This window comes from Colletes gigas, unplaced genomic scaffold (genome assembly GCF_013123115.1).
Source record: "Colletes gigas isolate AHSC1104 unplaced genomic scaffold, ASM1312311v1 Colletes_gigas_Sc00010, whole genome shotgun sequence".
NCBI classification, from domain to species: Eukaryota; Metazoa; Arthropoda; class Insecta; order Hymenoptera; family Colletidae; genus Colletes; species Colletes gigas.
The window spans coordinates 8,025,641-8,039,446 of NW_025106639.1; the positions used below are offsets into that span (position 1 = coordinate 8,025,641).

The 13,806-nt window shown below is 32.6% G+C and overlaps 2 protein-coding genes across 4 annotated transcripts; both read right to left on the bottom strand.

Moving 5' to 3' along the window:
• Nucleotides 1-629: 629 nt before the first annotated feature.
• Nucleotides 630-9,344, bottom strand: LOC122397622 (ubinuclein-1). Of its 3 annotated transcripts, XM_043396889.1 has the most exons (12): nucleotides 9,038-9,344; nucleotides 6,722-6,841; nucleotides 6,534-6,635; nucleotides 6,196-6,465; nucleotides 5,966-6,122; nucleotides 5,436-5,868; nucleotides 5,204-5,365; nucleotides 5,035-5,115; nucleotides 4,778-4,816; nucleotides 4,148-4,261; nucleotides 3,886-4,065; nucleotides 630-3,275 (listed from the first exon to the last, which is right to left on the bottom strand). In XM_043396889.1, exons 1-12 carry the CDS (start codon nucleotides 9,230-9,232, stop codon nucleotides 1,976-1,978), a joined length of 3,153 nt encoding a protein of 1,050 aa, XP_043252824.1. In that variant the 5' UTR covers nucleotides 9,233-9,344; the 3' UTR covers nucleotides 630-1,975. The 3 variants fall into 3 exon arrangements, with proteins under 3 accessions (XP_043252824.1, XP_043252822.1, XP_043252821.1); XM_043396887.1 differs by lacking the exon at nucleotides 4,778-4,816; XM_043396886.1 differs by lacking the exon at nucleotides 4,778-4,816 and having other exon boundaries at nucleotides 5,951-6,122.
• A 427-nt stretch (nucleotides 9,345-9,771) lies between these two features.
• LOC122397923 lies at nucleotides 9,772-13,466 on the bottom strand. Its single transcript, XM_043397421.1, has 9 exons — nucleotides 13,454-13,466; nucleotides 11,855-13,370; nucleotides 11,714-11,775; nucleotides 11,424-11,619; nucleotides 11,183-11,352; nucleotides 10,759-11,117; nucleotides 10,571-10,683; nucleotides 10,394-10,501; nucleotides 9,772-10,294 (listed from the first exon to the last, which is right to left on the bottom strand). Exons 1-9 carry the CDS (start codon nucleotides 13,464-13,466, stop codon nucleotides 10,000-10,002), a joined length of 2,832 nt encoding a protein of 943 aa, XP_043253356.1. The 3' UTR covers nucleotides 9,772-9,999.
• Nucleotides 13,467-13,806: the final 340 nt, after the last annotated feature.

Sequence of the window (13,806 nt, forward strand, 5' to 3'; positions counted from 1 at the left end):
AATCTGCGAAGCAATCGGAATCAACGACGCAAAAGCTGCATTCAATGAAAACGAGATGTACGGTGTTCCAAATAAAAGGTGACATTTTCGAAGGTAACTTTTATTAACATTAACGACGAAATTTTTTCGACTGACTATCGTTGGACGGTTCGCCTTATCTTAAATAGAAGTAAATTAATCTTGTACGAACGACAAAACTAAACGTATCCTGTGTACACAAATCATAAGATTCGTCGGAGGAACAATGAATTAGCATGACCTTCTAGACTCGTCGGTTATTCGCACTAAAGAATAAGCCCGCCAATCGATGAAGCGAAACAAAACTAATCGACGACTGATCCGAAGTATTTAAAATTCCGTAATACTATTGTTACAAGAATAGATTGCTGTTTTCACCCAGACATTTTATTCTATTTAAAACACTGTTTAATGCATTAAAACTTACAAATAATACAAAAAAAAAAAAAAAAAAATAATAATTTGAAATAAATTATTCCTACGAATATATTTACAACTTACGAATACTATTAGAGGCACCTCTACAGTTTAGTTGTCAAAGGTAAAGGTAAGAAATATATAGATATTGTAAAAAATATTCAAAACTTATATTTTACGTCGTCTTCCTGGAAATTCTCGGTGCAGAATTGTACAAGACGTTTTAATCATACTCTAAGTATCGTAAAGGGTAAGATGGGAGGGGAGAAGAAAGTATGCGGTATATAATACATCACTAATTGTCATCTGTTTCAAAAATATTGTAGCTCTTTCTAAGTAGTACTTTCACGCACATTCTCTCTTACATTCTGGTTATTAAAATTGATCATTCGACCAAACAGTATACCAAGCTATACAGTTTTGCAACTTTTTTTAAACACAATTCAATAATCATGATAATTTTTTTCCCAATCGAAATGCCTAAAAAATTTCAGTAAACGCTTGAATATATTAAATACACGTTTCACTTTATTTTTCGTTTTGCTTTTATAAATAGCGTAAAGATGTACAGTATTTCGTCATTCTACTGCAATTCATCTGATGTTTTTTTTTCTCTTTTCTTTTTGTTTTCAAATAATAAAATTACCGTTCTATTATTTGCGTATACTATGTTACGCTTTGTAAGCGAATTAGAAAACGTTCATCTGTCTATGAATTAACAATTTGGAAGGCAATGATTTTAATTTCCGAATACACGTCGAAAAATATAGATACCGTCCTTTCTTTGCGTTACATCACAAAATCATAATTACTGTCGGTGCACAAAAGGAACACCGTCCGAAACATTTGTTCTCGCACGGTGATTCAGGGTGGCCGGTTATTGTTTGGAACCCATAAAAAAAAATAAATGTTTACTAACAGCGATAGCCCGCCCCCTCCCATACCGTGGCAGTATGTAGAAAATAAAAGAAGCACATCAGAATTAGGTTCCTCGATAAAACATGTTTCCATTGGCACACACACCACCGTATACCAATAACTTTTTTAATTGCTGATAGACTCGTATGAAAATTATCAAGCAGCGATACGCCGTCAAATAAAAAATGGATCTTCATAGACCACCCCATTCTCGGCGATGAATGGACGCTAACTTATTTACAAGTGTCTATACGATTAACATACCTCCATAATTTATACTTACTCTGTACACGCGCATTTTCAAATTATTACGAATGAATTAATATATTTACATAATTTGGCGGTTTGTTAAAATACTTAAAAATTGACGCGATAAAATACTATCGCGGTACGCTGTCAGCTGCGTATTGATTTTTGGTCATCGATAATGACACGGCTTGCGATAATGGAAGAAATTCTGATCAGTCCCACACATTTGTTTACATGAAAAATAATATTGATTTACTGAAAAACTCCGCCCTATAATTCTCTATGAAATTATTATCCGTTCACTGGTTTTTTTCTCGTTCTGCTCAATATAATTTGCATCTATAGTGCACGTATTTTGTCAGTGATAATATTATTACCATTGCGACTCTTCTTTAGACTTTAGTTTAACATCTTTTTTAAGATATAAGCGTGAATATTCGTCCGGATAAGTAGTACACTGCACACTCGACTTGTTAGGTTTTTGCATGTTAGTGTTAACTGGCGAGTTACTCGGGGAGTACTTCATTTCTTGTAACTCTTGGAGTTCTTTTAATGATCTCATCACCATTTGCACATCTTTTTCTTGTTCCGTTGGTTGTACTACATTGCTTACAGGTTCTTCTAGTATAATTCCAGCATCTTTTCGTTTATCCGTTATTCCTCGCGGAATTACATCATCGTTAATGATTTGACTCAAATAATTAGTAGCAGCAATTGTCTCCTCGTTTTGTCTTTGCTCCTGTTCTTCCTTCGTAAGCAATGGTTGCTGTTGCTGCTGCATAGGCACTATGTCTGAGTTAATATGCCCAACTTGTTTCTCCAGTACCTTTGGATCCTTCTTCCTTTTCTTAACATCGTGTGATTTGTGCTTAATTTCCACGCACCGTTCCCGCTTTTTATCTCTTTTTTCAGTCTTATTAACCACATCGGTATCTTTGTCCTCTATTTTTTTATCATTTTTGGTTTCATTATTTTCATTCAGTAACCTATGCTTTAAGGATATAGGTTTCGAATGTTGTGTTGTTTGATTCGATACAGAATAGTTAGAATGTTGAGACTGTGTACATGAGTATAAAGCTTCCTGTCTGTGTACGGAATGATGTCCACTTTGAGGCACTTCATTTGTATTTGGAAGAACATTCGAAGTTTCAGAATAAGCCGTAATAGAAACTACATCTTTTTTATTTTCATTCACTTTTGTAGACGATTTGTGGAACTCGTTAACCGGAGTAATAGAAAGAGAACTATTAGCTAAATCCATCAAGTTAATTTTTTCTACGTGACATTTAGCTGGCTTTTGAGCCATCAATTGAGCCGTAGGCACAACAGAGATTTTACCTACAGTAGAATTACTAGTAGTAACCGTCGCATTTTCATGATGCTGTGCCGAGTTACAAGCATCCTTATTTTTATCCTTATGTTTTATACTATGTTGTTTCCTTTCGGTATTATCGTTTGACTTTGTTGTTCCTTGTTTTACATAATTTGTAGAATTTTCCGTGGTATTTTGAACTTTAGATACACTTGTTGGAGCTTTTTCTCTTTCCTGAGAGGAGGTGCTATTAATATTTGATGTTTCAATCTTTGCGGTTGAATTGTACACTAGATTTCCCAAAGAACTCGTGGTAGTGCCATTCCCGACCTCTTTCGATTTCTTCGGTTTCTTCTTCGTGCTAAAATCAAACCATTTTAAGGTTAAGAATGATATCACTAGTAAAAGTACTGAATATCCTTAAAACCTAAAATAAATGTGAAACAAGGAAATAAGGAAAAAATTAAGAAATCACCATCGAGTCACCAAGGCTTTAATAATAAATAATAAATAGTATAAATTTCAAACAAATAGTATAATCAATTTAAACAATTTATGCATCAAGATGGAATGATTGGATTATTAAAAAAATCAACTTGGCATTCGTATTACGATAGTATTTAGGATAAATGCATTAGAATGTTTACAAGCGTTTTTCTACAGCTCTATCATTTTTACCCAAGGAGTAGAAAATATAATACTAATCCAACTGAATCACCTCCCTAAAACATAAAATAACCTCAAAGTAGAGCTTCTAATTTACAATAAAAAATATAATTTCCTTGGGCATTATTTACAAAACAAAAAATTAAATGTCAGTTACATTATCAGTTATATTGTACATTATAAATGTTACTTTAAACCATAGCACCCAATTTTTATGTTAAAGCAAAGAAAGAAATTCTTAAAACAAACACAAATATAAAAGCATATTAAATCGTAATTCGTATTAAATTAATACTATTACTTACACAGGTTCCGAGTCGTCAACAAATTTTAATAAAGCATGCGCCGTCATATATCCTTGCGGCCATAATGGTAGTACTTGTCGAAGCAAATACGACCCGACAAAAGTGTACATATTCAATTTTCTTGGTCTTAAGACATTGTAACATTGTCTCCTGGCATTCGCGATTTCGCAAACAAGTTCTCTATAAGACAAAATAAAAACATGGATACATCCATACGAAATTATTATTACTTAATGTGTGAAATTAGTTTTGAAAAATTTACTTTGCTTCCTCGGTCCAAGGGAATCGTTTTTTAGGAATTTTTGCCTTATCTGAATTTTCACAATTGTCATCGTCATCGGAACTCACAGCATCAGCCGGTGATCCTTCCATTTCCCTGAAACGGAGATATTGATCGTAAATAAAAAAAATACTATGCGATCATCAAGGTATTTATAACACGGCGATGACAAAGAATGATGATTAGCAATTATTATAATTAAATTTCATGATTTAAGATTTGTTTGTTTAAATATCTATCAAGAATTCCTTCATAAAAATATACATGTGATCGTTAAATTTCAATTCAAGTAAATACGTAATTCTATTATTTGATAAAACAGATGATGCTTATGAAAAATTAAACACTGATACTGATGATAAAAAGCCCCGCAATTTTTCCGGTATCTCTATAAGAATAGTGGCAAATAAATGAGAAAGAAATGGTATTTCGTCTTCTACATATGGGTCGATTCAAATTATTTTCATGTATATGGAACATTGAGATAGCAACAATAAGCATGAATAGAGTAAAGGGAAAAATAAGTAAGACAGACTAAAAAGAAGATAAAGATAAAGAACAACCGGACAGGCGAGAATAGAAAAGGGTTTCCTCTTGCGAGGGGCACCTTACCAACAGTACCGGTATACTATATTCCAGTATAAATGAGGACTAAGAAATAGAAAATTATTTAAGTTCCCATTCAAAATTATGCAGACAAGTAATTTATATTTTAAATCTACAAAAATGATATTTTTAATCTAGATTCGCCTTTGCACATTGTTTTACTAATACAAAAAAAAATGTATGTCCTGTGGAATTCAACAAAATAAATATCGAATAACCAGTCATTTGTGAATAACGAAACGAATATTTCGATAAATACTTACTTTCCTTCGGCGACTTTTTGACATTCATCAAGATATTTGCGCACCACGGATGGCATTATTTTATTGATAACATCTGTTAACCTATAGAAAATATAACATTAACGATTACTGAATTACAATAGTATAGCCCGGAGAAACGTTTTGTAATAGAAATTTATAAGAACGTTACCTTTGCATAAGATCCTTGATTTTATAGTCAAGATCCTGTACATACAATTTCTTTGCCCTATTTTGGAGGGCCATTTTACTACATGGTAAGAATCGCGCTAGATGCCCATATGTTTCTGATCTCAGACTTGTAGAAGAAAGCATTCTCAAATTTTTCTCTAAACTGAAATAGAAATACTAACATTAAATATTTATCTTGCTTTATTGGAAAGTATTGTGAAACAGTTGCTCACCTAAACAATAATGCATTCACCGCTGTATTGAAAAATTTAGTCTTTCCTTCTTTACTATTTTCGGCATGAGCTTTTAATTTATTAACTATTTCTATAACATTCTCTGGAAGGGAATCAGGCAAAGGTGCTCCTTCTTTATCAATATCATCACATTCAGATTCTGTACCTATACATCTAGATTTGCCAGAATCTGTAGTGTCTCTACTTGATTCGTCTTCAATTCTCGCAGCGTTAACTACACTCTCTATTGCATCATCAATATTACTATCTTTACCACCTAATTTTTTTAATTCTAACTTCTTTCCATCAAAACCGTTACTGTTGGATGTCTTTTTTTCAAACTTTTTTATATCAAACTTTTTATCCGACGTACTTTTACTCTTTTGTGTGTCTATTTTATCAGATTTCTTCTTGTCTTCCTGATCCTCTGAAACTAATATTTAAAAATCTTTGAGAACTGTTTTATGCTATTATTATAAGAACGCTATAATTATTGTAAGAATTTGTCTTATTACATATAAATGAACCACCTTCTGCATCTGTAGTTTCACCTTTCTCCTTTCGTCTGTTCGAAGTGTCGCCGTATTGTTGGGAATTTTGCTGATCTTGTAAATTTTGCTGTTTCTTTTTCTTTCTGATAATAGTTTCCTGAGCTTTCTTTTCTCCATTTTCATCTATTTTTTGTTTCTGCAGAAAACAATAACAGTTTTAGGTTTAGCCAACAATGATATACAAAATACTGTAGTATAGCTTCAGTTACTTTTGTTGGTTGATCACCAGTAATATCCTCAGTTTCATCTTCATCTGTTGTGCTAAGAGCTCTTTTTTCTGATCTTTTCGGGCTATCCACATCCTCGGTATCTTCCTCGCTGCTTTCGCTGCTCTCGTCGTCATTGCTATTGTTATTGTTGTTGTTATTATTATTGTGGACCAATACATGTCGATCAGCCGTCCTAAATTCCAGCGCCCCGCAATTAATATAAAAACCTCCATGTGCTGTAGTCACCTCTTCTGGTACAAGTTCATCGTACTAAAAATAATAATATATGCAACATTATATGTAAGAATACAAAAAGTATAATGTTACGTCTTACGTACCGCGTCAGTATTGTCGATGAAAGAATCATTCTCATCATATCCAGCTCCCAGGTCCACATAATCGTCGTATTTATGCCTTTTCCTTCCCGTAGTCGATGTTCCCTGTAACAAACAGATGCATAACGGTGAATAAATTTTCCTAAATATTTTTTAACAAGCATAAATGTAATAAATTATATTTTACGCACATATTTTGCTTCAAATCGTCTTGCCATATCTCGGAGCTTATCATCGTCATCATCGTCGTCAAACGATAGCCCGTTAGTTGCATTTTCTTCGCCTCTCTTCTGCTCTTTCCTACGTTTCTTCTATAAAATAAAATTATCTGTTTATTTCGAGCTAAAAAATAACAATATCGTTTCAAATTGTTAACCAGAAATCACCTACCGACCCATAATGAACATCCGCGCGCTTTACCGGCGACGCATACTTTCACTATTTTATCAAAAATTCAGAAATGGTCCACGTGTTGCGCATGCACGCAATTCATCAACTACATACATGTTTAATTCTCCGATTAATTAAACTCAAATAACACGTGCCAATAGCGGTAAAACCTTGGTCTCGTTTATTTTGTTTCGTATTCTCAATAATGTAAATATCGATACATTAAATTATATCATACTAAAATATTTCATATTCAAACTAAATACATATATCGATTAAAAAAACAGTTTTACATGTTTTCACAATGTACACATCGACAAGTATTTAAAGAAGGAAAAGATATATTGATAAATCGTTATAAGACACGCAAAATGCACAGTTTAAAATGTAAAAAAAATAAGCGAGGATAAACTGATTCAAAAGAGGACATAAGCTGCCCATTGATACCAGGAGCGCATACTACATACGGAACATCGCACCAGCTCTTTCCTTCGAAACGCGCAACTTCTTGCTATCTGCTGCTCTCCTAATACCAGAGACGCTACAATGACCGATTGATCCGACAAAAATTGTCAATAAATACGAGCAATTGCCTTGCTTATTATATGTATATATATAAAAAAAAAAGAAAAACTAAAAAATAAGTCATAAACGAATTATAATCATGTACATTGTCAGCGAAAGTATTTTGTATGAGATATGATAAAATAAAAAAAAGAATACTCATTAACAAATTTGCTTCGTGCTACGTCTTTTTATGTATATGTTATAATTAGTATTTGTAATATGGCACATTAATTATTTTTATTTTGGATTTATAAAACGTTTACAATTTAAAATATAACTGTGCATAAAACGGATTGCGTACACGTGAAAATAAATAAGTCTTTTATAGTGAAATCGCAATTTAATGCGTAATTGAAAGCGTTTAATGTTTATTTATAAATGATTATTTATCGACGAGGTACTCGTTAGAAATACAATTTAAACGAAAAATGATTTTTTATTTAGATCGCATCGACGAAAAGTTTTGCTAAAAGAAACCTAAAACATTATATCGATATGATGCATCGATTATACCGAATCAACCATTAAAAGATAAAAATCGTTGATTCGTCATTGAAACGCATATCAGAAACTTTTAAAAAGAATAAAAACATTGGATACCAACTCACGGTTTTCTCTTAATGTGCGTGAAATCAATTTGTTTCGAACAATAATGATGTTGCTATGTAAATTAGAAACAATATAAAAGTATATAAAAAGACGTAATCTGGCATTGCTCTAAATATACAACATAAGTTTAGCCTAATGTGCAACGTGTTACACAAACACCAATAAGTGAGCGTTCGTTTTGAGTGTATCGATCACAAAATTAAATCGAGATTTCTTCCATACAAATAAGATCATCGTGATAAGACACGCGTAAAGCTGCGGTACGTATCGCAAAAACACTTTAATAAAAGTAGCGTAGTTTTACGAACGCTTGAAAACCATACAAGCGTACGCGCACGAGTAACACTCGCGTAGTTTTCGAGAATTCACAATGCCGGATTACATTGCCTTGTAGCAGTAATTGCATATCTGTTTTCTACATACTGGACAATGAATGTCGTGAAATCAATTATTAAACGTTCGTTCGTAACCAGGTTTCAAAGAAAACTTCTAACAGACGGTGCCTTGTGTAAGCATACGTTGACACGGACATACACCGGCAACGCATTGTGACGTTTCTATTCGATGGCTCCGAATTGATCACACCTTTTTCTACGTTGTCTATAGGCAAACCAACGATACATACCCTGGCAGAAAACGAGATACGTGAATAAGAAAACCATACGTATGGCGAGATGCCTGAATCTCATACGGCAATCGCGACATGACAATTCACCTAAGCGGCGCGCACAAGTTCTCATCGTTTCGTGCATTACGAAAATGGTCGATCCCATTGGAATTTTTGCAGTTTCTTGTCAAAGTATGTACGTGAAGGAAAATCGTAGCCGGTGTTTGCCACGGTTAACGAGATGTTTTGGCAAACGTGACCGTATGGATAGAGGCGTCGTGGGTTTTGTTTTCCTTTTGGTATATGTATTAACGAGTGAAAGGAAGAAACTGACCTCGGCTGATTTGAGGAGCTGTGCATAGTTGAACTCAGGACATGCCTTCTCGTTCGACTCTGGCAGGGTGAGTGTGAAGCGGAAGGAGGGCGCGAGCTGTTTGCCCTTTTCCCCCTTTTTCTCCTTCTTCGCAACGTAGCCCAAGGACTCCGGAAACTCCAAGGTCTGCAAAGGTACCCGTTTAGCCTCTGACATTCCTACATTTGCACCGAACTCAACGTGGATCACGGAAACACTGCGAACACTGCGGCAACAACATGGTCCTTTCTCTTAAACACCGCACCGACACCGCCACTCACATGTCGCCATCTTCGGCTCGACTGTTTTTAGAGTGCGCTGTTGATGCCGCCGCCACACCGTGAACTTAACGCATGCGTCTAACAATGCAAATAACCTTTGGTGCCGTTTACACCAAACAATTCGAATCTTTCATGCGAAAGGAGACTTAATCGTTACAATAAATTAGTAAATATTCCCAAAAATATATAATTACTTTAACGCTATATCGCAGTTTACAATAAAGTTGATTTCGATGGTACATCACTGTTACGATAAATTATTTAATTGTGCCACGATAACAACAAATATGTTCCGTAAAACACCTTAAGCTTGTTCCATTCCAATACTCGGAAGACTAGTTCATTTCTTTCTAATTAAAATTAACCAATAACCGATTCAATTCGCACATATATCATTTATTGTGTCGTCTCGATATAATCTTTACAATTTTTTCTATATAACATATATACAAAAAAGTTACAGATTCTTATACATAATATAATAACCTTATTTTTGTATATAACCAAAATTTCATTTTAAAACTTACATCCATGCCTGCAATGGTAAAATCGGATAAGTTTCACGGGTCATAAATTACTTATTAAAATAGCGATACTCTTAACTTATGTTAAAAAGGCGCTTTAAAACAATGCTCAGTCTAAATTTAAAGTTCCAATGCTAATTTAACCAGGAATATCCTGTTCGTTCGTACAATTTCCTTGTTTGGTTGCAATTTTAATTGCAGAAAATTGCTGACCTAAAATCTTCATCACTTCACCATGCTTTATATTACGTTCTTTCTTTATAATGTTATAATTATCTTTTACGTAACGCGCGAATCCGTTAAGTTCCTTTTTAGGTGTCTGCACTTGTACGGTTCCAGATTTTGTTGTTTTATTTATTAATAATTCAAATTTTCCATAGCAAAGGCCACATCGTTTCTTTTCAGTATCCAATGATTTAGAATGTCTACCAATGCTAAAATGAAATTTTTATTATACACGAGCATTTACGTATAGACAAATAAGTGTATTGCAAAGTATTTTACCTTTGCAAATTTTATGCAAAATATTTTACCTGTATCCACAGCCTATACATTTATACGTGAATTTTGTTTTAATTTTATAATCATGACACCTTCGGATTGGTGGTAGCTCAGGAAATGTCTTTGTTGCTTTATTGGCCCTAAAATGTCACAAATTAAAATAACACTTTATAAACATGAAAATGGCAAACAGTGTTGCTGTAATGTACCATCCTGTCCAAAATGGACCATGACCGTCTGAAACATTATTTATCAACCAAGCTGCTGCATGGCACATTTCATGAATTAAAGTGTCTCGAAGTCTATCTGGCGTGTCTAAAACCTATATAAGAAATTAAGTGCTTAATTTATACCTGAAATATTATTTATTTATTATTTATTTTAATTAAGTGTATACTTTTGTTGCCAGCACTATTCTTGAAGATTTTACGACACCCCCAAGTGTTTTCAAAGATTTCTTATTGTAACAAAAACCAGCACTCCCTCTCATACGGACATTCCACTCGATTAACATATCTTCTGGTAATTTTTTATCAAATACGTTTTCATTGTATAATTTATATAAATAATTGCACAAATTTTGTTTATTATTCTTATAATCTGTTCTGTATTTTATGGCATCTGGATGTGCATTAGCAATGGGAACATTTTCAGATAAAGATGCCAAAAAGGTGTTATGTTTTTCATACTTTCGATTGTAGATCGATTTAATTGTGGTATTTTTCTTAAATATTTGTCGTGCAGTTTTATTAGAATCTATAAAGATATTACATTTTTATAGACAAAATGTTACTTGCATAATTTAGTGCTATATATGTTACCTTTCTTAGCTGTAGGTTTTGATGGCACGTCGTCGCCAGGATCAAATTCGCTAGTACTTGAATTTTCACTTTCATCATCACTGAATAACAATTTCTTCCTTCTCGAATCACGAATTTTATTACTTTTCTCATTTTCAATGTCAGTATCCGAATCACATATTGCAAGAGCTCTACAAAACAGATAGTAAGGATAATTCAAAATTGTCTCATACTTGTAAATATTCTAAAAACGTATTCCTACCTTTGTACAATTGGTGTGACTGTTGATTTTGGTTTTACATTGGCTGTTATCTTTGGATTTGTCAGGGCAGTGTAATACGAACTTTCACAACCACTTTCTGATGATGTGTAGTCATTGATAAAACTATTTTTTTCTTTAGTATTTTTTCGTGTATTTTTCTCCGTTAAACATTTTCCTGCTTGCAAATCCTTTAAAGCTGAATAAAATTATATACATTTATTTTAGTCCATTTAACATATACATAGAATAAAATACAATCATTTTAATATAGTTTATAGTTTATAACTTACATGTATTGTAATCATCATCATCTGAATCTGTTATATAAATTTTCTTTTTGTTGATTATTTTTCTGTAACATATGAATGTATATATTACACATATGTGTTTTATTATTAATTATGAAACTGAAAACAATATGTGTAATTTACTTCTCAGTTTGAACAGCTCTGTTTCTTGTAGATATTACTTGTCTTCGTGGTTCAGATTTTGAAAGTAATAAAGCTGCCTTTTCTCGCCAAGATTTACCATATACCTTCTCTAATATATCTGCACAGTCCATAATATCTACATTTTGTGGGTTACATAATGTAGGAGTGGAAAATACATTATTAGTGCAATTATTTTTTGGTGTGCAAACTTTAGGAACATCAGTTTCTGATTGTTGTGTAACCTCATGCAATATAGTTTGTCGTGGTACTGTAGGTTGAATTATTTTATCACGATCTTGATTTATTAATTTTTTACTTGTAGGTACATGATGTATTTTTCCTCTATTATTTGGAGTTTCATAATTCATTTCTAATCTTTCTAGACTGCTATTTCCAGAACTTACATCATCCCTATTAGTGGCAGGCACAATATCAAAAGAATTATCACTTATTGATTCGGTTGAATTTGTCATGAGCCAAGTTGAAATTTGTTTTTTTTTCCTTTCTGATAATTCCATGCCTATTATTTCCTCGTGCTTACTTACACATGGTGTATCCAAAAACCTACTAACATGATTCTTATAAAAATTTGTTGAATTTATTTGAGATCCTTCAATTATGTCACTCTCAGAATTTTCTATACTTTCATCAATAATTTTATTCCTTATTTCTTTAGATGAAATAGCTGGATGCATCTGATTATCTATGCTTTTGTTAATTACAATATTGTCCTGCCTCCTGGGTGACTCATATACAATTTTTGTTGCCTTTATATTTTTCATAATGTCTCGAGCATTTTTTGGAGTAAGCTTTCTATTGAAATTGTCATATTGTTTATTAGTAGCAGATAAAACTTTATCAGGTCTGTTTAAACCTCCTAAATTCTTAGAACTGCTGCTACCAACAGCAGAACCTGATAATAGATTTTTTTCATTCGCTGCAGTACTATAGATTTCAGTACTTGCTTTTTGCATAGTTTTAATCTTGTCTGAGGCAGAACTAATAGAATTACTACTAGCTTTATTGGAGCTGTAAATATATCTTTTACTTGGTTCACTGCTGTTGGATGAGGAATCATCAGAAATAAACAATGTATTATTTTTCTTTCTATTTTTCTTTTTCCAATCGTGGAAAACAAAGTTATGACCTTTATTTTTTCCCCTTGCTTGAAAAAATCTTTCTTCCGAAGCATTCGAAGAATCTGTAGAATTCTGACTACCTACATTTTTGTTTGTACCATAATGTCTGTTTAGCTTAAGTTTTAATTTAGGAGAACATTTAGGACTAGAACAAGTAGAACTAGAGTCACTTATTACTATTATATCTTCTTCATCATTTACAATACCATCTTGTGTATCACATACAATTGAGTCTTGTGACAATTTCAAACAAAAATTTTGCGAATCACTTACAGATTCATCCATTTCCTTATCAGATGACAGTATTAAATTTTCATGATTCTTATATTTCCTATTCTCTTTTGCTTTGTCTTTTATATTATAAAATAATTCCTTCCCTAGCAAAATTAGTGTAAGCAAAAAATAAATACTGGATAAGATACAAAATTTAAGAATAAATAAATGTTTTAAATGTACTTACTGTGTTTAGACATTCTCAGTTAAAGCTTCCAAGTTATAATTGTTTATAGACCATGCATTAAATACAAAGATATAAACTTCACATTAAATACTTTGTGCCTATTATAATATAAACTATTGTTAACAGATAAAAGGCAGCAGTACAAACAAAAGCAAAGTATAATTCAGTCATAATCATGACATAAAATTCACATAAATAAAAACGCAAGATATTCGAATATTCTCTTGAGTGCATATACTATAATATAAAAGATGTGATTATGTCAGGATACACCTTTCTTTGTAGATTATCATATAAAATCTTTCAATACAGAAGATTATAAGTCAACTGCCATTCGAACATTCAGTCGTTAG

Coding starts and splice junctions, on each gene's coding strand:
- LOC122397622 (XM_043396889.1), bottom strand. CDS start 9,232: ATGTCAGAGGCTAAACGGGTACCTTTGCAGACCTTGGAGTTTCCGGAG. Junction 6,636..6,721: donor GACGATTTGAAGCAAAATAT/GTGCGTAAAATA, acceptor TGTTTGTTACAG/GGAACATCGACTACGGGAAG. Junction 5,116..5,203: donor ATCAAGGATCTTATGCAAAG/GTAACGTTCTTA, acceptor TATTTTCTATAG/GTTAACAGATGTTATCAATA.
- LOC122397923 (XM_043397421.1), bottom strand. Junction 10,684..10,758: donor GAATAGTGCTGGCAACAAAA/GTATACACTTAA, acceptor TTTCTTATATAG/GTTTTAGACACGCCAGATAG. Junction 10,295..10,393: donor TGTATAGGCTGTGGATACAG/GTAAAATATTTT, acceptor ATTTCATTTTAG/CATTGGTAGACATTCTAAAT.